Source organism: Panonychus citri, unplaced genomic scaffold (genome assembly GCF_014898815.1).
Source record: "Panonychus citri isolate SS breed McGregor unplaced genomic scaffold, ASM1489881v1 Contig00096, whole genome shotgun sequence".
Classification (NCBI taxonomy): Eukaryota; Metazoa; Arthropoda; class Arachnida; order Trombidiformes; family Tetranychidae; genus Panonychus; species Panonychus citri.
This window is the reverse complement of record NW_026515501.1, coordinates 776,613-798,071: the sequence shown is the minus strand read 5'-3', so window position 1 is coordinate 798,071 and position 21,459 is coordinate 776,613. Positions and strand designations below refer to the sequence as shown.

At 33.1% G+C, this 21,459-nt stretch overlaps 8 protein-coding genes and 1 pseudogene across 9 annotated transcripts; 2 read left to right on the top strand and 7 right to left on the bottom strand.

Annotated features, from left to right (window-relative positions):
- On the bottom strand, positions 1–770 carry LOC128388216 (uncharacterized). Its single transcript, XM_053347594.1, has 4 exons — positions 609–770; positions 455–513; positions 252–362; positions 1–174 (listed from the first exon to the last, which is right to left on the bottom strand). Exons 1-4 carry the CDS (start codon positions 658–660, stop codon positions 142–144), a joined length of 255 nt encoding a protein of 84 aa, XP_053203569.1. The 5' UTR covers positions 661–770; the 3' UTR covers positions 1–141.
- Positions 771–898: 128 nt separating this feature from the next.
- Positions 899–2,104, bottom strand: LOC128388215 (translocator protein-like). 2 transcript variants are annotated; one of them, XM_053347592.1, is made up of 3 exons: positions 1,945–2,104; positions 1,586–1,661; positions 899–1,435 (listed from the first exon to the last, which is right to left on the bottom strand). In XM_053347592.1, the coding sequence occupies exons 1-3, from the start codon at positions 1,965–1,967 to the stop codon at positions 1,013–1,015; spliced, it is 522 nt and encodes a 173-aa protein (XP_053203567.1). In that variant the 5' UTR covers positions 1,968–2,104; the 3' UTR covers positions 899–1,012. The 2 variants fall into 2 exon arrangements, with proteins under 2 accessions (XP_053203567.1, XP_053203566.1); XM_053347591.1 differs by having other exon boundaries at positions 1,823–1,964.
- Positions 2,105–2,170: 66 nt separating this feature from the next.
- On the bottom strand, positions 2,171–4,012 carry LOC128388213 (phosphatidylinositol N-acetylglucosaminyltransferase subunit Q-like). Its single transcript, XM_053347589.1, has one exon. It carries the CDS (start codon positions 3,117–3,119, stop codon positions 2,337–2,339), a length of 783 nt encoding a protein of 260 aa, XP_053203564.1. The 5' UTR covers positions 3,120–4,012; the 3' UTR covers positions 2,171–2,336.
- A 783-nt stretch (positions 4,013–4,795) lies between these two features.
- LOC128388203 (acetylcholinesterase-1-like) lies at positions 4,796–6,794 on the top strand. The gene has a single exon (XM_053347578.1). It carries the CDS (start codon positions 4,985–4,987, stop codon positions 6,689–6,691), a length of 1,707 nt encoding a protein of 568 aa, XP_053203553.1. The 5' UTR covers positions 4,796–4,984; the 3' UTR covers positions 6,692–6,794.
- A 696-nt stretch (positions 6,795–7,490) lies between these two features.
- Positions 7,491–8,400, bottom strand: LOC128388217 (dihydropyrimidine dehydrogenase [NADP(+)]-like; annotated as a pseudogene).
- A 103-nt stretch (positions 8,401–8,503) lies between these two features.
- On the top strand, positions 8,504–10,167 carry LOC128388204 (forkhead box protein N4-like). Its single transcript, XM_053347579.1, has 2 exons — positions 8,504–9,468; positions 9,612–10,167. Exons 1-2 carry the CDS (start codon positions 8,519–8,521, stop codon positions 9,862–9,864), a joined length of 1,203 nt encoding a protein of 400 aa, XP_053203554.1. The 5' UTR covers positions 8,504–8,518; the 3' UTR covers positions 9,865–10,167.
- A 2,861-nt stretch (positions 10,168–13,028) lies between these two features.
- On the bottom strand, positions 13,029–17,110 carry LOC128388199 (dihydropyrimidine dehydrogenase [NADP(+)]-like). Its single transcript, XM_053347571.1, has 8 exons — positions 16,968–17,110; positions 16,494–16,604; positions 16,261–16,431; positions 16,044–16,205; positions 14,905–15,984; positions 13,591–14,841; positions 13,449–13,532; positions 13,029–13,380 (listed from the first exon to the last, which is right to left on the bottom strand). The coding sequence occupies exons 1-8, from the start codon at positions 17,004–17,006 to the stop codon at positions 13,126–13,128; spliced, it is 3,153 nt and encodes a 1,050-aa protein (XP_053203546.1). The 5' UTR covers positions 17,007–17,110; the 3' UTR covers positions 13,029–13,125.
- A 276-nt stretch (positions 17,111–17,386) lies between these two features.
- LOC128388211 (nuclear speckle splicing regulatory protein 1-like) lies at positions 17,387–18,474 on the bottom strand. The gene has a single exon (XM_053347587.1). It carries the CDS (start codon positions 18,330–18,332, stop codon positions 17,388–17,390), a length of 945 nt encoding a protein of 314 aa, XP_053203562.1. The 5' UTR covers positions 18,333–18,474; the 3' UTR covers position 17,387.
- Positions 18,475–18,622: 148 nt separating this feature from the next.
- Positions 18,623–20,845, bottom strand: LOC128388191 (uncharacterized). The gene is made up of 4 exons (XM_053347558.1): positions 20,324–20,845; positions 20,004–20,108; positions 19,009–19,488; positions 18,623–18,915 (listed from the first exon to the last, which is right to left on the bottom strand). Exons 1-4 carry the CDS (start codon positions 20,822–20,824, stop codon positions 18,709–18,711), a joined length of 1,293 nt encoding a protein of 430 aa, XP_053203533.1. The 5' UTR covers positions 20,825–20,845; the 3' UTR covers positions 18,623–18,708.
- Between the last annotated feature and the right edge of the window lie 614 nt (positions 20,846–21,459).

The following is a 21,459-nucleotide window of genomic DNA, read 5'->3' as shown; positions in this document are numbered from 1 at the left end:
TAATTTTTAGACACTTTTTACATTTAAATTAGCTTTTTATTATCAATTTCTAATGAAAAAAAAGTTGACATTAAAATGTACAATGATTTCAATCTTCTACATGATTTCATTTAATTTGTTTCTTTGGTGGGTTTTCACATTTCATGATGATTCTCGCATTGGTTTTAGTCTCATCTGTGGCAAGAAAATTATGAAAAAAATATAAGTTGGTTAATTACATAGACAATTACAATTCAATGAGTAAGACTAACCATTGATCCTTCAAGAAAATGTTCATTTGATTGATTTACGGCAGAAAGAAACGATTGTTTATCGATGAAAGTGATGAAACCAAATTTCTCAGATAATCCTGTTTCTCTGTTCTGTATAAATTATTAAGATATTAGAATTTAGAATTTAAGATTCTAATGACAATATGGATGTTACGATCAATATTTTAGTTTAAAACACTTACAAATTTAACTGAAACTTCAGCCAATGAACCAAATCGGGAAAAATATTCACGAAGCTGAACTGTAAACAAACAAAAGAGATTATCACAAATCCAATTTAATTTTATTCTTGAATTGAAAACGAAAAGAAATGGAAACTCTGTTCAATATACTAACCTCGACCAACGGTCCAAGCAATGTTCGACACAATACACTTTACTGGTGGCATAATTAGTAAAAATCTATGATAAAATCAATCACAATTAACGATAAATGATTAACAAGATTTCACGTGTTAATTGAAAAAATTTTTTTTCCTTCTTTAGATCAACAAATAGAACCACCAGATGGCGCTTGAAATGAATTCTATTTTAAATTGTTGTGGACTAATTAGTGATGAAATTAATTACTGATTGCTAATCAGTCAGATGATATAAATACACATAAATAAATGTAGAAAGTTATAATTAAAATGAAGATAAAATCTCTTCAATAATATTCTTTTTTTTTCTTCCTTAAAGAAAATACATTTAGGAAAATGTTTGAAATTTTCGTTTTTCTTGTTCCAACATTAAATTGAATTAATTTGCTTTATCGGCGGTTGAATTGTCAGTTGAATTTACTCCACCACTTGGATTATCAAGCCAAATTTTGAAATTAAGTAAAGAAGCAAAACTGGTCCATAAAAGGTATGGAATCATCATGTAAGCAGCGGTTTTATTGACGGGATAAAAGGTCGCAACACAACCACCAATAACTCCAATTAGAGCTAAGATATCGGCCAGAGCGAGGTCGATTCGTTTAGCACCGAAAAAGAGAGGAGTCCAAAGACCATTAAGAATTAGATTAACACCATAAACTGTCAACGGTAATCTCGCTGGTCCATTGAATCCACCACCATCGCGATAGATGAGGTATGAGGCTGCACCCATGGTGGTGTAAAGAGCAGTCCAAACGATTGGGAAAGCGATATTAGGTGGTCGCCATGAAGGTCTCTTCAGTTTCTGGAATGGAAAAACAAAAATCACAATCAAAAGCAGAAAATAATAGCAAACAACCTGAAACAATCAGCTGATTGAAGTATCGGTGAGTGGAAAACTAAATTTATATTATGACAATGATGATTGAGAAAATGATTGGAAAGTTGTAATTACCTCATACCAGGTCGGAATCGCTGCCCGAGTGAAATTGGATCCAGCCCATCCAATCAAATTGGGCAAAGCGACGGCACTGAAATGAACAAAGAAACAATTAGATTAACATAAATGAAGTGAAACCAAACAAAGAAAAAGTAAACAAGATAAACCAAAGGAAAGAAAGAAAATGAATCAACTAATTTTCACCCATTAACTAGTAATTAAATCAATGTCATTATGATTATAGTCTCTCACCAAATAATTAAAATTGTAGTTTTAACAGTTTGATTCATGGTGATTGATGATAATCCAAATTAAATTGACCAGAATCAATTAGCAAATCATCAACACAAAAAGTAAACAAAATGGATACTCACCCAACTTTGGATAGGAGGTTCATCTTGATAGAGTGAAAGTTATAAGAATAACAAGTAGTTCTAATTCAATTTATTTATATTAACAATCAGTCTACACAAAAGGTTAACAATAAAAGAGACACTCAATTTGCACCAAGAGAAATTAATTAACTAATTGAGATAAACAAATGATTAGAATCATAAAAAGAGACAAAGATAAACAAGTTGTGTTGGTGACGCTCTCTGGTTGGATTATCAGGGAAACTTTATTTTCTTGGTCGTTTTTAATTGCGATTGTTTTCAAAATTCGTGATTTCTGATTACTCAATTAGACAGAATTAAATTAATTTTCTAATATTCTTTGTAGACTAACAATATCAATAGTTGGTAAGTTAATTGTTTACATTGATTGTTTAGATTAATGATCCAGTCAAAATTGAAAGGAAAAAATTATCTGGTAACAATTTATGGTAATTAAAAGGATTACCAGAATTACATGTATGAGAATTAAAGATTTGACCTAAAGTCATTGATTTAAAAATCATATTAACAGTTAATTGTCTTTCTTTGGTAATTTCAACAATTTGGAAGAAGAGATTTGTCTTTATCTGAGCCGATCCACAGATCCATAAAAATAAACCATAGAAAGGGATTAACAGGATTATCCCGATTACTAGTTTGATGAAAAATTGACTTATGATGCTGATCAAACGGAGAAATAGGAAAACAATATAATAAAGTAATATCGTTGGAAGAAGGAAGATTAATATGGTGAAACAAACTGTTCCAATGAATAGCTGATCATGTCCATAGGAATAAGAATCGACTCGGTGTTTTAAATTGTTCCACTTTTTACCTCGAAAAAGTCGCCACAGGGAAATTAAGCCCGACAATTGGAAACAATAAAGTCTAGCAGCATATCCGTAGAAACAGTAAATGTGAATTGATGCCAATGAGATGAGATCGGAAAAAAAGCTCAATACAAATGTGATTCCAAAGAAACTGATTAATCCAAGAAGATCAAGAACCAGGGATAAGAATGGACGGATTAGAGTAATATAAGCTTTCCAAATGTGAATATGATAGAGGAAAAAGTTTCCAAGGGCAGTGTTCAATGGACGATTTAGTTTAAGACCAGCGGGCATTCCGATTAGATTGTAAATCAATTGTTCCACTTTTGATACAATTGATTCCATTATTGTGAGAAAAGATTCCAACAGGTTAGATGGAGAGGTTACTTGTGAAATGATTAGAAAAAATAAGAAACTTAGAATCAAATCAACGATGATTAGACTTATAATGTTGAAGATCTTCACAGTCAAAAGATTGTTGTTGAAGTTATTCCAACAAAATAAACTCTCCTCGAAACGGTGGTAAATTAATCTACCGGTGGTAGTATAATCAAGAAGATAATCAACCCATGATGAGTTGGACCTTTTAATTGTTGGTGGATTGGTAGTCACTTTTGACACTTGATTGCAGGGGATAAAGGATTGAATTTCCAATTGATCACTGGTTTTCTTGAGAATCAAAAATTTCTCAATAGTCTGAATACAGAATTTACAAATTGGTTCTTCCAATTGATTTAATTTGGCTGGTCCATCAAATTTGGAATGAGATGTTATCAAATGATGTGAATTGTAGATAATCAAATTAACCGGAATAGTTTGATTACATTTCCCATTTATCAGTAATTCCTTGATGGTAACATTGGTGTTGGCTAAAAGATGAACAAAGAACGTTTTTCCAGCTTCATTTTAATTGTAGATCGTTCTGATAACTCTGAAGATGATGTTGATTTATCCAAGAATCCTAATAATTTGGGTAAATTTCTTCTCTTAATTAATCTCTTAATAATCAACTGATCACAATTTGGATTGAATCTCCTAACAGCCAATATGTTCACATTAAGTATTTTCTGGTTAATCTCTTTCAAACCAAATAAGATAAATGATGAGGTTTCACGTTCTAAATTAATCAACAAGTTGTCATCAATTAAAATATTAACACAATTAAACTCCATCGTTTAAATGTCAATCTAAATGCAATTGTTTTCTTTAAAAACATATGACAAGATGATTGTAAACACAACAAAGTCTATTCTCACAGCAAGTTGACTAATTCAACAGAAGATCAGTTTTTTACCAGAATAAACATTTTGATTGGGCAACGACAAATTGTCACGATTAATTGAAATGTTTGACCTTCACGAAATCGCCTCTGGATTGTTGAACCTCTAATTCAGCTTTCGTCAATTAAAATTTCCATTAACAATCCATTAAAAAGACGTAAAAATATATGACAACAAACGACTTCCTCATGTAGCTAATTGTTTTGATTCGCGCTACTTAATTAATCGTAATTTAAATTAAATTCAACTCTCTCTCTCTCTCCCTTGTTTCTAAATAGTGAACTTTAGAAAGAGTCTTTAGTCAATAAGATTCCAATTTAAACAATTAATCAATGTGATTACTTTTCTGCCGTTTAAATGAAGAGATAAAGGTTTAAATTGGATTAGATAAAAATCTAAATTGCTCAACACTGGGAAGATCAACTACTGAATATCATGATATGATATTAGAACTTTAGTAAACGAGGAAAAGTTTCATTTCGAGTTGTATCGATTAATATACTTGTTAAGAACTTGTTCTCAATAATTTAAGAGATAAATTCAAGTAAATTAATTGATTACCATTCGTTTGCAAAAATGAAAAAGGGAAAAACACTGAGATAAGATTGAAGAGATTAGTTTCTCAAGGTAATCAAAATGCAGATTAATTAATTGAATTTCGTAATAATCAACAAAATTTCCAGTAATCACATAAATATTTTTCTCATCTTCCATCTTGTTCACATAGAAACGGAAACTTGTCCATAGATCTGGTTGAGAATCAAGGTTATCTTGTCTCGAAAGACCTGAGGGAGAGAGCAAAGAGTAATAACTATTACTCTTTGGGAGAGAGACACAGAGTGAGAGAGAAACAAAAATCAACAATAATTAACTTCATCAGTTGAATTTATTTTTTCCTACTACTTAATTAAGTACAATTTCATTACGATCATGTTAATTTTTCTTTTAGTTTTTTGTGTTTTCAGCTTATTACCAATCAATGTCAGTGGGTATCACCATCCGCATCGGTATTACAATAAAACACATGAAGGTAAACTGACCGTTACTATCCCCTGGTCAACTGTCATTGGTAAACAAGAGCGGATTCTTGGTAGACCGATTGGTGTTTTTCTTGGTATTCCTTACGCTAAACCACCGGTGGGTCAACTTAGATTCATCAAACCAGTTCCTCTGGATCCTCATGATGGTGAATATAATGCCACATTCTTCCGACCGCCTTGTCCCCAGCCCCCAAATGTGAACACGAACTATCCCGAAACAAGTGAAAATTGTTTGTATCTGAATGTCTGGACACCGGTCATTAGCTCATCTTTAGCCTCGAACCATATTGAAAGTTCATCTCTTAAACCAGTCATAATATACATCTATGGAGGTGGTTTTAATAAAGGTTCAGTTCATGAAAAGCGACATCAAGGTGACATATTGTCCTCTTTAAGTGACACCGTTGTTGTAACGGTTAATCATCGGCTCAGTATTTTTGGATTTGGTTATAGTGGAACTGAATCAATTCCTGGTAACATAGGAATCTATGATTTAATACAATCCCTTGAATGGGTTAATCAAAATATTGAACATTTTGGTGGGAATCCTAAAGCAGTTACTATTTTTGGCGCTTGTTCTGGTGCTATGGCTGCATCGGCATTCATTTTATCACCAATCGTGGATGCAAAGTTAATCGATAAAGTTTATTTAGCTTCATCAGTGATTAGTCCTCATTCGGCGATCAGAACACAAGAGGAAACTTTTAACTTGACTCGAACAGTGGCGGAAATTGTCGGTTGCGGTAACGCTGATGATCCAGAGGCCACTAAACTTACCGATCAACAGGTTGACTGTATGAGAGGCATCGATGCTCAGGTTCTAATGAATGCTTCGTTTAGCGACCCAGTTATGAATCAATTGTCGTACAAAGAAACACCGCCTTTCGTAATGATTTATAATACTACACTTCTTCCGATTCCCCCCGATCAGTTGGTTCTTGAAAAATACCCTCGACGTCGAGTTCCAATTCTCTTTGGTAACGAACAAAACGAAGACGAAATTTTCACAAAACTTTGGCCTGCGTCAATAGAAGAAGCTAAAAAAATGCTAAATTACATGATCATGAGAACTTATCCTAATACAACAGAGGAACAAGTAGAAACAGTTTTCAAATATTATTTCGATAAAGTTGAAGATTATAACGTCATGGAGATTAAAGGAGCACTTTCATTAGCTGCGGGCGATTATCTTCACCATTGTCCATTGTTACTTTACACCGAATCTTGGACTAAGAACGGACAAATAACTCATGGTTACTTAGATGCTTATGTAATGGATGGTTTCAATAAGAGCGAAAGGCTTTTCGGTACCAAACATGGTGACGCCGCTTATCAAATTCTAGGAAAAGCTTATCATGAGTACGATACTTTCAGTGATCGCGATCGACGAGTAACAAGACAAATGATCAAATTTATAAAGAGTTTTGCTTATGGTCAAAGATTAAATTGGCCTCCGATGTTAACTGATTCGTCGAAATCTGTTCTACCTCTTAAATGGAGATTAACGAAAACAATGGATACAAAAAACATTTATTCGGACCCGAAAGACGATATTTGTCATTTGTGGGGGGAAATTCGACAATTGGTTGTTGGTTAAAATCGAAAGTAGAAAAAATGAAAAGTTTCTTTTTTGAAAATGCTCTAATTTAAAATGAAATTAAATTTGCAATAAAAGACAATTTAATATACTCGTTAATAAATTAGACTGTTTCGCGATTCTCGAAAATTTTTTCGACTTTTCCTTTAACTAGTTTACAAAAATCTAAGACAATCTATTGGACTTTTGATTAATCGACTATCGACAAAATCAGCTGGTCTACACACTTTCTTTCTCACCTTTTAGTTTACCTTTAATTACTTGTTTATTTCTCTCAAAATTTGATTCTTATCAACTGAATTGTAAGTTTAGGATCAATAGTATTGAATGAAATTCTAATTGTTGTGTTTTCATGCTTAATTTCAGAAAATGGATCATTCAATTATCAAAAGTGATCCAGATTCAATCGCGAGTGGTTCAGGTTATCCAAACCCAAGAAACGCCGTTGAAAAAGTTACAACTGGAATTCAACAGATTGACCTTAATGATCGTGCTAAACAAGAACCAATGGAGAATGAGTATACCTTCATTAAAGTACAATTAAACATAATGAGAGGTCTTTATAACCGAAAAAATGGCCGTTCTCTCCCTTGGGATGCTTTCGCTCAATTTTGTTCGTGGGTTGAAACGAGGCCGGACTATTTTGATAAATGGACTGTAGAAAATTTTTTCATCGCTTACAATTCTTATTTTGAAAAAATAGAGAAGAAAAATAAGAATATAACTCGAGCTCAAGAACAGCGACTCAAGGATGTGGCCGAATTTCATGAGCAATTTAAATGAAAAGCCAATAAATTGATCATTTTGTCTTAATTATTTATTCGTTTTCTCTATTTCATTGATTGAGTTACAAAGTATTTTTTCATGTTCGAAATACATATTATCTCAGTTTAGTTTCATTGAATTGGAAGCGGACTTTTAGGTGCGATCGATGGTTCATATTCTGGTTCGATACCTCTTTTGGGTTTATTTGGTTTGTTCGATGGAACCATTGAAATACAATCGATAATTGGACAAACCGAATAGCATAAAGTACAACCAGTACAATCATCTGTTACTTTGGGTATGTGGGTTATCGGGTCAAAACTTATCGCTTGATAACCAGAGTCGTTACAAGTCATGTAACATTTACCACAGTTGATGCACATATCCTATTTTAAGGAAACAATTAAGAAAATTAACAACGATAAAGGATAAAAATGAGAGTTGATACATTTACCTCATCAATTAAAGCAACTACTTGTTGTTTAGTGTCCAGTTCACCAAAGGCTCCGATTCTTGGTACAGCTTCAGCAACGATTTCCTATTCCAAAAGAGATACAAAAATTAAAAATTGAAGAAAAAAAAGAAATAGGATTACCTTTATTCTTGGAATTGATTTGATTTGTTGTTCACTTTTAGTCGAATTTAGATCACTTTGATTCATGTTTGTTTCGATTTGTTGTTGATTGAAAGATTTTCGTCTCGAATCTCCGATCATATTTTTTTTCTTCTCAGCAAATTCACCGAAATTCGGTAATCCTTGACCAATGGTTCCAACTGGTTTACCTTTCTGATGCTTAGGTGTTGGTGGTGATTGAAAATTCCAATCATGGTAAAGTTCTGGATGAGCTTTTATGTAGAGACAAGCTCTGAGTCCATCAATATAATCATCGATTAAAGTAAAGTCTTGATTCTGAACAGACTTGAAGTAACGATGCACCGGCCATGATAAAGAAAAAGAAAACAGAAAAAGGTGAACTTGATCCATATGTGGTCAAAAGAATGGACGCTGGAGCTGAAAAGCAGAAAAAACTCGCTTTACGAAAATGAGTTAAAAGTCGGAATATGTTCCATGCGTCCCAGCGATCGCTTTCTGACATTTTAGCGTCAGCTGACAACGAACCATTTAGACCTTTCTATTTACCGGTTAATAGGTATTATAATTGTTACTGTGATAGTTGTTCAATGGACAAAGGTTACGATAAGTTCATCAATTCATCTGATCGTGTTCCTGATTCACCGTTTATGTTTCAACTTAGTTCATCAACTTTATTATTAATATCTCAAGCTTCATCTCCCTCACCAATGGATCAAGTCTTACCTGTGAAGGTTGATAATTTTGACCAACTTGATGACCATTATTTTGAAAATTGTGGCTTGTTTAATGATTTTACTCTTGAATCAGAGTTTATTGTCGATGGTGGTGATGAGAATGAAATCAACGAAAATGTCAAAGAAAATATATCCGTTGAAAGTTTACTTCTAAATGGTTTAACCTGTTCTCAATTGTCAAAGGATGGAGGTGATTCCTTGATTCGTTCACAATCTTTATCTCAATCCCAGAGATCTCAAAATTCACTGCAAAAATCTCAAGAAAATTCAAATGTTCTTCAGGTAAAATCTTTGGACAATTCAATTCTATCCAGTAGCTATGAAAACTATTCACAGCCTTTGGTCATCGCTTCTCAAAGTTCCTATCATGGGCCATCTTCATTTTACAATTCATCATCAAATTATACATCTAATTTGACACAATCGGATTCACAACTTTCCCAACAAAGTCAAGAAGGTAATTGTTGCCGAAAACATAAAAAGTATTTTGAAAAATTGGCCAATAAACCAGAGAAACGGATTGACCCTGATTTCGCTCTTGATGTTGATTCTTTATACACATCAACTCATAATGGTTACCTGAAGCCTCCGTTCTCACATAATATGTCTCACATATGTGCCTTAGCGATTTACAGTGAGCCCACCCGACAACAAGAAGTTTCCGGTGTCTACAAGTTCCTCATGTAAGTACCAATCTAATTTTTACCTGCATTTTCCAAGCAAAAAGAGCAAAAAATGAAAACCTTTTTCTTAGAAACACAAGCTAATCTTTTTCTATTTCATTCTATTTTCTTTTCTTTTTTTCTCTCTTCCTTCTAATTCACAGGGAATGTTTTCCATATTTTCAAGATGCTGGTCAACATTGGAAAAACTCATTGAGACACAGTTTAGCTACTTGTGATTGGTTCGAAAAATCTGATCATCCGAGAACCGCCAAGAAAGGTTACAAATACACCGTTACCGCGAATCGGATGAATTGCTTGAAATATGAGATAAAGAAACAATGTATCACCGATATAACCAAACTTCATTATCGACTCTCAGGACTCTGTAAGCATGATAATAGTTTAATTCTTTAAACCAATTTAACCTAATCAAATAATCTTCTCCCATTTAAATATCAAACAAACAAACAATTTCTTTATTCATTTGTTTGTATAAATAAATTAAATTATTTTTCTTTTTGTATTAACTTTTCTATCTTATAAATGTTTGTGATTACCTGATTAACATTGGACTTTTGGCTTTGAATCAACATAAAATGGCTGAACTTCAACAGGCAATCAGACTTAATGATAACTATCATTTATCATCATCAAATGAAAATTAACTGGTGACAATTATCACACACAAAATTTATCTCTTTTATCATCGAATATATTTTTTATTATAATCATATCTCACCATCGTCATCATCATACAAAAGTCGGAATAATTTCCTATATAACTCACCTATTTCTCTCTTTCTCTCTCATCAAATATTATCAACACAAATCTATTCTTTTTTCTAGATTATCCTCTATTCTAGAGAAATCAAATCTACTTTTTTCTAATCACTCAACCCCAAAGAGCCATCACCAATCTCATATATGCATATACGACTGGAAACGCTATACAGTAGCTTGTGTTTTTTAAGCCAACAGTTAATCCCTTTTTGTTAATCTTTTGTTTTCTTCCAAAATAATTATTTCCCTTTGTTGCAATTAATCATTTCCACCGCTGAAGAAAAAAAAAACAATATATTTCATCAACTGATTGCAATTTATTACCACAATCAAATATCTAAGCTTTTCTGTTGCGTTAAAATCAATATATTTTTTGATTGAAAATGTTTATTAAAGAAAAAAAAGAAAAACTTTTCTTTTTGAAATAGATTCACTTTTAACTCAGCGAAATGACTCTGAACATGAATCTTCTCGTAGATTGAAAACCGAGTTTCTTGTTCAATTTGATGGCCTTACCACTGACCATGAGGAAAGTCTACTTGTTGTCGGTGCCACTAATCGACCTCATGAATTAGATGAAGCTGCAAGGCGGCGATTCAACAGTAGACTTTACATTCCCCTTCCCAATAAACAAGCTCGTAGAGATCTAATCAAACGATTAATATCTTCGGAAAAACATACATTAGATGAAAAAGATTTCATCATGCATCATCAGGCATCATGCGTCTAATGGTCAGTGGTAAGGGTTGGACCATAAGCCGCTTCTTGACATAAGCAGCAAATCTTTAATAAAATACCTTTTGAAGGATCTCTAAGTCCAACGAAAAGTTGAGGTTTTAACAATGGTAAAATTACAATCTCTCGGATACTCTCCTTGGCCGTTTTAAGTCCAGCAATATCTTTCCAATCAACACCTTGTCCATCGGTTTTCTCAATAATTTCATTCAAAATTCTGTCGACAATCTTGGCATCCAAATTTTTCGCCTTCTGATGTTGTAATATCTCTATTACCTCATTGGACTCTTTACCTTCACCTTCATCAACACATGCGTTAGTTGACTTTTGAGAGCTGATAATCTTTGAAGAATTTGATCCTAAAGCCTTTTTACATGGTCGAACAAAGGGTTTCACAACTGCAGGTTCGATCACAATCACTGTCACAATCGATCATTGGAAAATCCAATAATCATCACTAATTAGAATGATAAAAAGAGACAAAGATAAACAAGCTGTGTTGGTGACGCTCTCTGGTTGGATTATCATGGAAACTTTATTTTCTTGGTCGTTTTTAATTGCGATTGTTTTCAAAATTCGTGATTTCTGATGTTACTCAATTAGACAGAATCAAATTACTCAAAGAAAAGTAATCAGTTAATCTTAAATTGTGGCGAATGAGCAACTTGATTATCCAAAAATTATCGTTTACTAAATTTATCTTTATGGTGATGAAATTTCTGTTCAACAATTAAACGTTATTCTATCATTTTGTACAATTTGTTTAGTTATCTAATATAATTAGTAGATTTACAATATCAATAGTTGGTAAGCTAATTGTTTACATTGATTGTTTAGATTAATAATCCAGTCAAAATTGAAAGATATAGCAGAAACAGTTTTCAAATATTATTTCGATAAAGTTGAAGATTATAACGTCATGGAGATTAAAGGAGCACTTTCATTAGCTGCGGGCGATTATCTCCACCATTGTCCATTGTTACTTTACACCGAATCTTGGACTAAGAACGGACAAATAACTCATGGTTACTTAGATGCTTATGTAATGGATGGTTTCAATAAGAGCGAAAGGCTTTTCGGTACCAAACATGGTGACGCCGCTTATCAAATTCTAGGAAAAGCTTATCATGAGTACGATACTTTCAGTGATCGCGATCGACGAGTAACAAGACAAATGATCAAATTTATAAAGAGTTTTGCTTATGGTCAAAGATTAAATTGGCCTCCGATGTTAACTGATTCGTCGAAATCTGTTCTACCTCTTAAATGGAGATTAACGAAAACAATGGATACAAAAAACATTTATTCGGACCCGAAAGACGATATTTGTCATTTGTGGGGGAAAATTCGACAATTGGTTGTTGTTTAAAGTCGAAAGAAAGATAGAAAAAATGAAAAGTTTCTTTATTAAAAATGTTCTAATTTAAAATGAAATTAAATTTGCAATAAAGGACAATTTAATTCGTCCAGAGAAAATAAACATAATAACTTTATGAACTTTAAGGTTGATGAACGTCCAACTGAACAATATAATGATATCGGAGGATTAGATAAACAAATTCAAGAATTGATTGAAGCAGTAGTTTTACCAATGATCCATAAATAGAAATTTGCAATAAAGGACAATTTAATATACTCGTTAATATATTAGACTGTTTCGTGATTCTCGAAAATTGTTTCGACTTTTCCATTAACTAGTTACAGAAATTTAAGACAATCTATTAGTACTTTTGATTAATCGACTATCGACAAAATCAGCTGGCCTACACAAATTTCTTTCTCACCTTTTAGTTTACCTTTAATTAATTGTGCATTTCTCTCAAAATTTGATTCTTATCAACTGAATTGTAAGTTTATGATCAATAGTATTGAATGAAATTCTAATTGTTGTGTTTTCATGTTTGATTTCAGAAAATGGACTGTAGAAAATTTTTTCATCGCTTACAATTCTTATTTTGAAAAAATAGAGAAGAAAAATAAGAATATAACTCGAGCTCAAGAACAGCGACTCAAGGATGTGGCCGAATTTCATGAGCAATTTAAATGAAAAGCCAATAAATTGATCATTTTGTCTTAATTATTTATTCGTTTTCTCTATTTCATTGATTGAGTTACAAAGTATTTTTTCATGTTCGAAATACATATTATCTCAGTTTAGTTTCATTGAATTGGAAGCGGACTTTTAGGTGCGATCGATGGTTCATATTCTGGTTCGATACCTCTTTTGGGTTTATTTGGTTTGTTCGATGGAACCATTGAAATACAATCGATAATTGGACAAACCGAATAGCATAAAGTACAACCAGTACAATCATCTGTTACTTTGGGTATGTGGGTTATCGGGTCAAAACTTATCGCTTGATAACCAGAGTCGTTACAAGTCATGTAACATTTACCACAGTTGATGCACATATCCTATTTTAAGGAAACAATTAAGAAAATTAACAACGATAAAGGATAAAAATGAGAGTTGATACATTTACCTCATCAATTAAAGCAACTACTTGTTGTTTAGTGTCCAGTTCACCAAAGGCTCCGATTCTTGGTACAGCTTCAGCAACGATTTCCTATTCCAAAAGAGATACAAAAATTAAAAATTGAAGAAAAAAAAAGAAATAGGATTACCTTTATTCTTGGAATTGATTTGATTTGTTGTTCACTTTTAGTCGAATTTAGATCACTTTGATTCATGTTTGTTTCGATTTGTTGTTGATTGAAAGATTTTCGTCTCGAATCTCCGATCATATTTTTTTTCTTCTCAGCAAATTCACCGAAATTCGGTAATCCTTGACCAATGGTTCCAACTGGTTTACCTTTCTGATGCTTAGGTGTTGGTGGTGATTGAAAATTCCAATCATGGTAAAGTTCTGGATGAGCTTTTATGTAGAGACAAGCTCTGAGTCCATCAATATAATCATCGATTAAAGTAAAGTCTTGATTCTGAACAGCTGAACAGACTTGAAGTAACGATGCACCGGCCATGATAAATTGTAACCCAGCTTCAGCTGAATCAATCCCACCGGTGGCAAGAATTGGATATCCTGGTAAAGCTTTGGCGATAGCAGAGACTCCCCTCAAAGCTATTGGTTTAATTGCAGATCCACTGACACCACCATAAGTTGTCCGCTTCTGGATTCCAACACCAGGCCAAGGTTCACCTTTATCATTAAGCCCCATTAGTCCAGAGACTGTATTAACAGCGGTCACGCCATCGGCCTTGCCCTCATGAGCAGCTTTGGCAATGGTGCAAATATCTGTCACATTTGGAGTTAACTTAGCAAAGAAAGGGATTGAAACTGTTTCTCTAACCCAAGAACAAATTGATTTGACCAATTGTGGATCTTGACCACAAGCTAAGCCCATTCCTCTTTCACCCATTCCATGAGGACACGATAAATTCAATTCCAAAGCATCAGCTCCCGCATCTTGAGAGAGTTTAGCTATAGTTTTCCAATCATTCTCATCAAATGAACACATGATCGAAGCAATCAAAATGTGATCAGGGAAATCATTCTTAATTTCTCTGATTACCTGTAACCAATATGCACAAGTTTTCTCGCTAATCAACTCAATGTTCAAAAAAGAGCCCAAATTTGGACCAAATGAGGGTCCGAATGTTGTTCCACGAATAATTCGAGGTGAAACATTGGTCACTAAATTTTTGTCCAAACTAAAAGTTTTCGTGAGTGCAAATCCCCAACCTGCTTCGAAAGCTCTTCTAATCATCGGACCCGAAGTGGTTGGAGGAGCCGATGCGAGGCCGAATGGGTTTTTGAAATGTAGACCAGCAACTTCAACGCTTATGTCAACGGTATCGATTGGAGTGTAAAATTTGGGTAATTTAGGAATCGACGGCACAACATCATTGAATAGAGACTGTAAATGAAGAGAGAACGAAATGATTAACTGATTGTTGTTATTATTAGACTAATTTCTTACTTGAATATATTTGTGAATCGACCAAGCGGCCGTTTTACCATCGTTAACGGCTTCAACTGTTGTCTCAGCCACTCCGGCGATGTCACCGCCTGCAAATATCCAGTCCACATTTGTTTCCATTGTTTTTTTATCGACCTCTGGTAATCCTTGGTCATTTAGTTGTACAGGTTCAAGGGCCGATTTAATCTCGTCAGAATCCAGGGTTGAACCAAATGCAGAGATTATGATATCAGCTTTAATTTTAATCCGTTGGTCTTCATCTTCGATCAATCGACGAGAAACTGGATCAACTTCTGTTCGGGCAAAGATCATACCTTCAATCGTATTGCCATCAGCTCGAAGAACGACTTGTTTGGGTGAACAGAAAGGGATAAATTCGCATTTCTCTTGACGAGCTAATTCCATCTCTTCTGGTACAGCCTTAATATTGGTAAATCCTCTTCGGAAAACGACGGTCACTCTTCGAGCACCACACCGAAGTGCCGATGTAGCACAATCGAAAGCAGTATCACCAGCACCAAGGACAAGTACCAGTCGTCCACGAAAATCAGGAAGTTGGGCTGCAAGTTGCTGCTGTTTACATGGACACAGGCCAGGTTTCGATGCCTCCGACACGGAAGGTAAAAATTGTTTCGATGTAAAATAACCGGACGATGAATCTAATCCTTTGAAAATGCCCAAAGATTTAGATTGAGGTAAACCGATACCAATGAAAATCGCTTTGTAACCTTCATCATTTCTCAATGATGAACAAGTAAAATCTTTACCAAGCGCCGAGTTGGTCTTAATTTTGACGCCTAATTGTGTCAACAGGTTAATCTCAAAATTAACCGCATCCACGGGTAAACGATACTGAGGAATCTCGGAACTGGATAAGCCTCCAAAATAAGGTTTCGCCTCGAAAATAGTTAAATCGGTATAACCTAAACGGGCCAGAAAAGTGGCACAAGATATTGACGCTGGTCCACAACCAATTAATCCAATTTTAGTTAAATAAGATTCAGGAGAGTGAACATTGAATGGATAAGTTTTAACTGTAGACGGAGGTCGAATCTGCGGAACCGACATCATTTTGAAAATCTTGACGAGGAAAAAAAAAGGTATTTAATAACAATCAACGATTAGAATTGACTGATTACCTCCGTTGCAAATTGCTGCAATCCTCCAATATTAATCGGACCCTCTTCAGTTGCATACAGATTACATCCGCCTACACAAAGGTCACTTGTCGGACAAATCATACCACAAGTTAATCCTAACGGATTATCCGAAAAAATGGCCTTAGCAGCTCCATAATAGTTCTTAAAGACGATCAACAATTAGAAATTATTTATTTGAATCAATTAAATCGTTTACCTTGTTACTAATCATCGTGATAAATGATTTAATGTCTATGTTGGTTGGACAACTTTTTTGACACGGAGCATCAGCGCACTTCAGGCATCTTGTGGCCTCTTTAAGAGCACCTCGTTCACTCAATGTCGTGTGTTTAATATCATCGAAATTGTTTTCCAAATCTCCACAGGTCTGCATTTAAGTATTGAATATAAGTTGAACAATTTAGGTTAACAATTAACTGATTTACTTACCGAACAACTTTTATCTTCGTTTCGTTTCCAGTGTTTTTTATTTGCTTTCGTTTCAATACTTGGAATAACGTTGGCATGTTGTCGCGATCGGGGATTTAATTGTAGTAAACTCTGCAATTAATTGTCATCAGAATTAATTTGCTACTCGATTAACAGTAATACAATATAATTTGTTTATTTCATATGATTGACTTGATCTTCAATGTCTATTGATTGACAATCATCATTTGATTAATACTTTTCTTTGTGTCAAGTGGTTAAGATAAAAACAATTAACATCAATTCAATTGATTTTAATCATTGTAAGAATTGATTAATTGATCTTTAATTTGAGGTTAATGTTAAATTTAAAAGTCAAATCTAGATAAAGATCAATGGGTTAAATCAATTAACAATAATAACTTTCAATGGAAGAGGATCGAAATTGTATTGAATCAATTGTTTAGATTTTAATTGTTATTAAAATAAAAATACCTCAATATCGGGTGGATCACGACTTAGTACAGGGGCCATAATAACTTAATCACAATTAAATTGTTAAACAAAAAGCCAAGAATAGACAGTAATTATTGGAGGATTAACTTGATCTTTCAATTAACTATGTAGTTGGAATCAAACAAAATTAAAATCCAATGTTGATGTTGATTGTTAGTAACAATTGAGATAAGTGAAAACCAAGACACTCTGTTACTCAGACTGTTGATTAAATTGATCTCCAAGTTGAAGATAATCAATGTTGATTATCCTCAACAAGTCACAAGTTTATGAGATGTAATTGTTACTTGAGGCAAATTGTTTTTCTGCACGATTCTTAATTTTTTGCTCCGATTAAATTAAGATAATAAGTGAACTTTAACTGAGATGCGATTCGATTACAGGCTGTTGATTTTTCTATTATGTGGACAATAAACGATCAGCAACTCTAGCTGAATATCTCTGGACAGCATCTTCGAACACTTGACCAACAGTTCGCTTCTTAAAAATTGCATCTAATTTCTGTTTTTTAATCTCTTCATGTGATAACTTGGGTTCGTCGGATTTCACTTCGTCTTTAATCACTTCACTTTCTTTTGGTTCAACGGTTGATTTTACTTCTTCTTCATTAACATGACCACCACTTGGAACATCATTCTCTGTATCTGATTCTGATTCTGATTCAGACTCCGATTCATGTTCGACATCAGCATCACCATCGATAAAACGGGCTGATTCTTTTTTCTTTTCTTTTCCTTTTTCTTCTTCGTTGTTTTTTTGTTTATCTTCTCGTAGTTTTTTACATGTAATAGTAGAATCATCATCTTCCATTGAATTTTGTCGAGCCTCTCGAGGCCGGTAGCTCTGTTTTCTCTTGATTTTTGCTTTTTTCTCTTCTTCAATTTTCTCATCTTGTTTCTTTTTCGCTTCATTGGTAAGAGTATTATTTAGAAAATATGTATAAAATCCACTGAGATCTTTCTGTTTTTTCACGTCCATCGCTTCTTCCAAAGCTTCTTCCATCTTTGCTTTTTCCTCGGCAATCCTTTTCTCTTCCAACTTTTGCTTGTAAGAAGCAGAAATAAACGTTTCCTTGTCCGCGAATTGTTCACCTTCCGCTTCCCTTTCAGCTTGAATTTTACGATCAAATCTTTGTTCAGATTCCTGTTTTCTTTTATTAGCAGTTTTAAGTAAATTGGAAATATACTTAGATTTCAATTCTTTCTTAGGTTCGTTTTTCTTTAAATCATCAACCGGCTTATTGTCCTTCTTTATGTCTTCGTAAATCTCATCATATTCAAAAATACTGGGATCCTCTTCCAAAGCCTTTTTAATATTCTTCTGAGCGATTACATTACTTCCCATCTTGTCGACAAATTAACTCAATTATAAATTGAAACCACAATTAAATTTAAATCAAAGACACAGAATAATAAAAGCACAAAATTATTTCTCAACATTTGTTGAATCAAATGTAAACAAACACTTGAGTAAAGAAAAGCGGTTAATTCAAAAAGAGGAAAATTTTTTTCAACAATTAACGTTAATTTAGAATTGATTTATGATAGATTCTTGTTGAAAATTCATTTTTCTTATCATTATATCTTATCACAGTGTATGAGAACTTTGATCATTGTATCAGAATTGTATTCGTCTAATCGTTGAATCTGTTAACTTTAATTTGGTTCAAATCATTTGTAAAGTTTTAAATTGAACAAAACGAAAAAAAGTTTACAATTATCTAATCATTCCAGAAGGGATTGAAATCAGCCCATCCACCATATTGTGAAGATAAATCGTCAGCTTGTTGATCATTTTCAGAATGATTAGTTTCATCAACAATTAGTTTACCATCATCAGTATTTGATTCAAGATCAAGATCAATAACTACATCAACACAATAGAGAACAGAATCATTTTTGATTTCCAAATGAACTTTGATTTTACCCTGGAAATTAAAGATAATGTTGAGAAGCGGAAGACACAAATTAGAGTTCAAATTGTAAAGTAAATAAGAATTAAATCTGAGTGTTTAACTTACATTTGCAAGAGACAAAATTGCCTGGGGAATTTTGGATAAATTAACTGGAATTATGAAATTAGATACTGAATATTGTCCAGGTAAAAAGGGCATCGAACAGGGTTTGCCCATTTGGGTCAGTAATTTGCAGACAAAAGTTTCGTTGTAACGAGTAACATAATCAATCAATTTCTGTGTACACGAACCATAATCATCGATACAAGGAACTGAGATCCACTTTTTGATCCCGAAAACGGAGATTTGCTTCTCGATTTTAAGAACCAGATCAACATCGTCGTTAACGGCAGAGTCAATGCTTCCAGATAGGGAAAGATCAACGGGATGTGAGGTACCAACGACAATTGGATCACCAGGGACTACAAGAGAGTCCAATTTACCGATGTTGGTTTCGATGTCACATTCAGTGTATGAAATTGGATCAGATGAAACAATTGAGACAATTAAGAAAAAAGTTACAAGTTTTAAATACATTTTCAAATTTCAATCTCCTTACTGTTGAAATGATTGGAACAATTTACTAACTATCAACTGTTTGAGAGTGTTTTTTGTACAATTAACGGTTATCATTAAATTGTTATTGTTTATAAGCAATCAGAATGAAAACATTTATCGGTTTAAGGTTTTGCCTAATCATAATCAGCGATATTTTCGCTAATTAACTAATTGTTGTAGCGATTAAAGTGATTGTTGTTTAATTCCTGGTTTTATGATCACAATTGAGTTTAATCAATCTTTGAGTCATTTAATTATCATTTAAATTATGTTGACAAGAAAATCGTTGGGATGAGTTTTTGTATAATTATTTAATCACTAACTGATTGTAACAATCAACGATACAATTGTGTTTATATATTTTCATTCATTTTCCTTCATTTGATTTAATCATTTCAATTGTGATAATTATGTTTTCCATCATTTGATTTGATTTATCCTTTTCTTTTTGTTTCCATGCGACAATTAATCAGTTTCAACAGTTAATTAAATTGTAACAATTAATCTTCCTCATGGGAAATATTGGTCATCTCAAGATCCAAATCCAAATCAAGGCAGGTCACTGACTGGTCATCCCTATTAATCACAATATTAACATTATAATCACCCTATCAAGTAATCAAGAAACGAAATAATTAATCAACAACCAACAATACAAATGTAAAAATCTATCAATGATTGAATCAAAATCAGAGGATAACAATTCAATCGGATAATTAATAATCACATGATTACCAATTTAGATGCACAAAAACATTAGATCTTGAATACAATCAATGATTCAAATTGATGATTTAGTTCAACAATTAAAATATAAACTTACAGATGACAACCAAAGGAGCATCTTGGGAACATTGGACAAGTCAATGTGACCATTGAAATCGTTGACAATTAACTGGCCAGGATCAATGGGACACAAACAGGGTCGATCGAGTGATCTAATTAACGGACACCCGAAACTATTTTCATCGCTGGTCAAAAAATCACATAGATTACGTTCACAGGAACCATAGCCTTTGATACAGGGGAAACTGGGTAAAGTTAATCGCTTACCGAATATCGTAAATACTTTGCTAATTGAGATTTTAACAATTAACTGATCATCGATTGGTTTTGTTAGATTTACATCTAAAGATACTTTCAATGGTTTAACAGGATCACCGATTACAATGGGATCACCTTCAATTGTTAACGAGTTGAAGGTAAGAATTGGATTATCTGATTCACAATTAGACCATGAAAGTGAAAAAACAATCAATGGAAAGTTAATCAAACAGATAACAATTATTGCAATCAGTTGATTTATTGGAGAAAAGAAATTCATTTTCAAACTAAACTGATATCATTTGGAATTAAAAATAATTTGATTCGTTGTTAATTTTAAAAGGAAGTAAAGTTTGATTGTTAATTGTTTGATTGATTGAATTTTCTGCTTCATTATAATCATTTGATTAAAAATATCGTATTTAATATTCAGTAAGTATCCTCATGTCCGAATGGTCAAGTTCAGAGTTGAAGTCAGTTTAATAATTTTTAATTGTTGAATTTCAATTTGATTAAAAATTTTTGTTCCACTTTTAGAATCACTAGTTAACAGAATTTTCTGAAAATCCTGTCAATTGTTTTAATTTATCAATGGTAATCAATTGTTCATTGTTTCTAACAATAGATCAATAAAATCTGTCCAAGTGTCGATTTGGAGAAGGTTGATTAAGACAATTATGTCGATTAATTAACTTTGTTAACAAATTAAATCAGATCAGATTCGAATGGAAAATCAATCGGTTATTCCCGTTTTCTGATCACCATTTAAATAGAGTTTTGATATCATGAGAATCTTAATCAATTCATAAGATCATGTTGAGGTTGATTTGGAATTTCATTGTCAAGGTGTCGATAAATATATCGACGAATTCATGTTTCAATCCTTCGTTAATTGAGTTCATCTTGATTATTTAT

Coding starts and splice junctions, on each gene's coding strand:
- LOC128388203 (XM_053347578.1), top strand. CDS start 4,985: ATGTTAATTTTTCTTTTAGTTTTTTGTGTTTTCAGCTTATTACCAATC.
- LOC128388213 (XM_053347589.1), bottom strand. CDS start 3,119: ATGGAATCAATTGTATCAAAAGTGGAACAATTGATTTACAATCTAATC.
- LOC128388204 (XM_053347579.1), top strand. CDS start 8,519: ATGTTCCATGCGTCCCAGCGATCGCTTTCTGACATTTTAGCGTCAGCT. Junction 9,469..9,611: donor GGTGTCTACAAGTTCCTCAT/GTAAGTACCAAT, acceptor TCTAATTCACAG/GGAATGTTTTCCATATTTTC.
- LOC128388211 (XM_053347587.1), bottom strand. CDS start 18,332: ATGGGAAGTAATGTAATCGCTCAGAAGAATATTAAAAAGGCTTTGGAA.
- LOC128388191 (XM_053347558.1), bottom strand. CDS start 20,824: ATGAATTTCTTTTCTCCAATAAATCAACTGATTGCAATAATTGTTATC. Junction 19,489..20,003: donor ATATTTCCCATGAGGAAGAT/TAATTGTTACAA, acceptor TAAGGAGATTGA/AATTTGAAAATGTATTTAAA. Junction 18,916..19,008: donor CAATTTTGTCTCTTGCAAAT/GTAAGTTAAACA, acceptor TTTAATTTCCAG/GGTAAAATCAAAGTTCATTT.
- LOC128388216 (XM_053347594.1), bottom strand. CDS start 660: ATGCCACCAGTAAAGTGTATTGTGTCGAACATTGCTTGGACCGTTGGT. Junction 514..608: donor TGCTTGGACCGTTGGTCGAG/GTTAGTATATTG, acceptor GTTTGTTTACAG/TTCAGCTTCGTGAATATTTT. Junction 363..454: donor CTGAAGTTTCAGTTAAATTT/GTAAGTGTTTTA, acceptor TAATTTATACAG/AACAGAGAAACAGGATTATC.
- LOC128388199 (XM_053347571.1), bottom strand. CDS start 17,006: ATGGCCCCTGTACTAAGTCGTGATCCACCCGATATTGAG. Junction 16,605..16,967: donor GTGATCCACCCGATATTGAG/GTATTTTTATTT, acceptor AATTAATTGCAG/AGTTTACTACAATTAAATCC. Junction 13,533..13,590: donor AATCAATTCCAAGAATAAAG/GTAATCCTATTT, acceptor CTTTTGGAATAG/GAAATCGTTGCTGAAGCTGT.
- LOC128388215 (XM_053347591.1), bottom strand. CDS start 1,860: ATGAATCAAACTGTTAAAACTACAATTTTAATTATTTG. Junction 1,662..1,822: donor ACTACAATTTTAATTATTTG/GTGAGAGACTAT, acceptor TGTTCATTTCAG/TGCCGTCGCTTTGCCCAATT. Junction 1,436..1,585: donor CGATTCCGACCTGGTATGAG/GTAATTACAACT, acceptor TTTCCATTCCAG/AAACTGAAGAGACCTTCATG.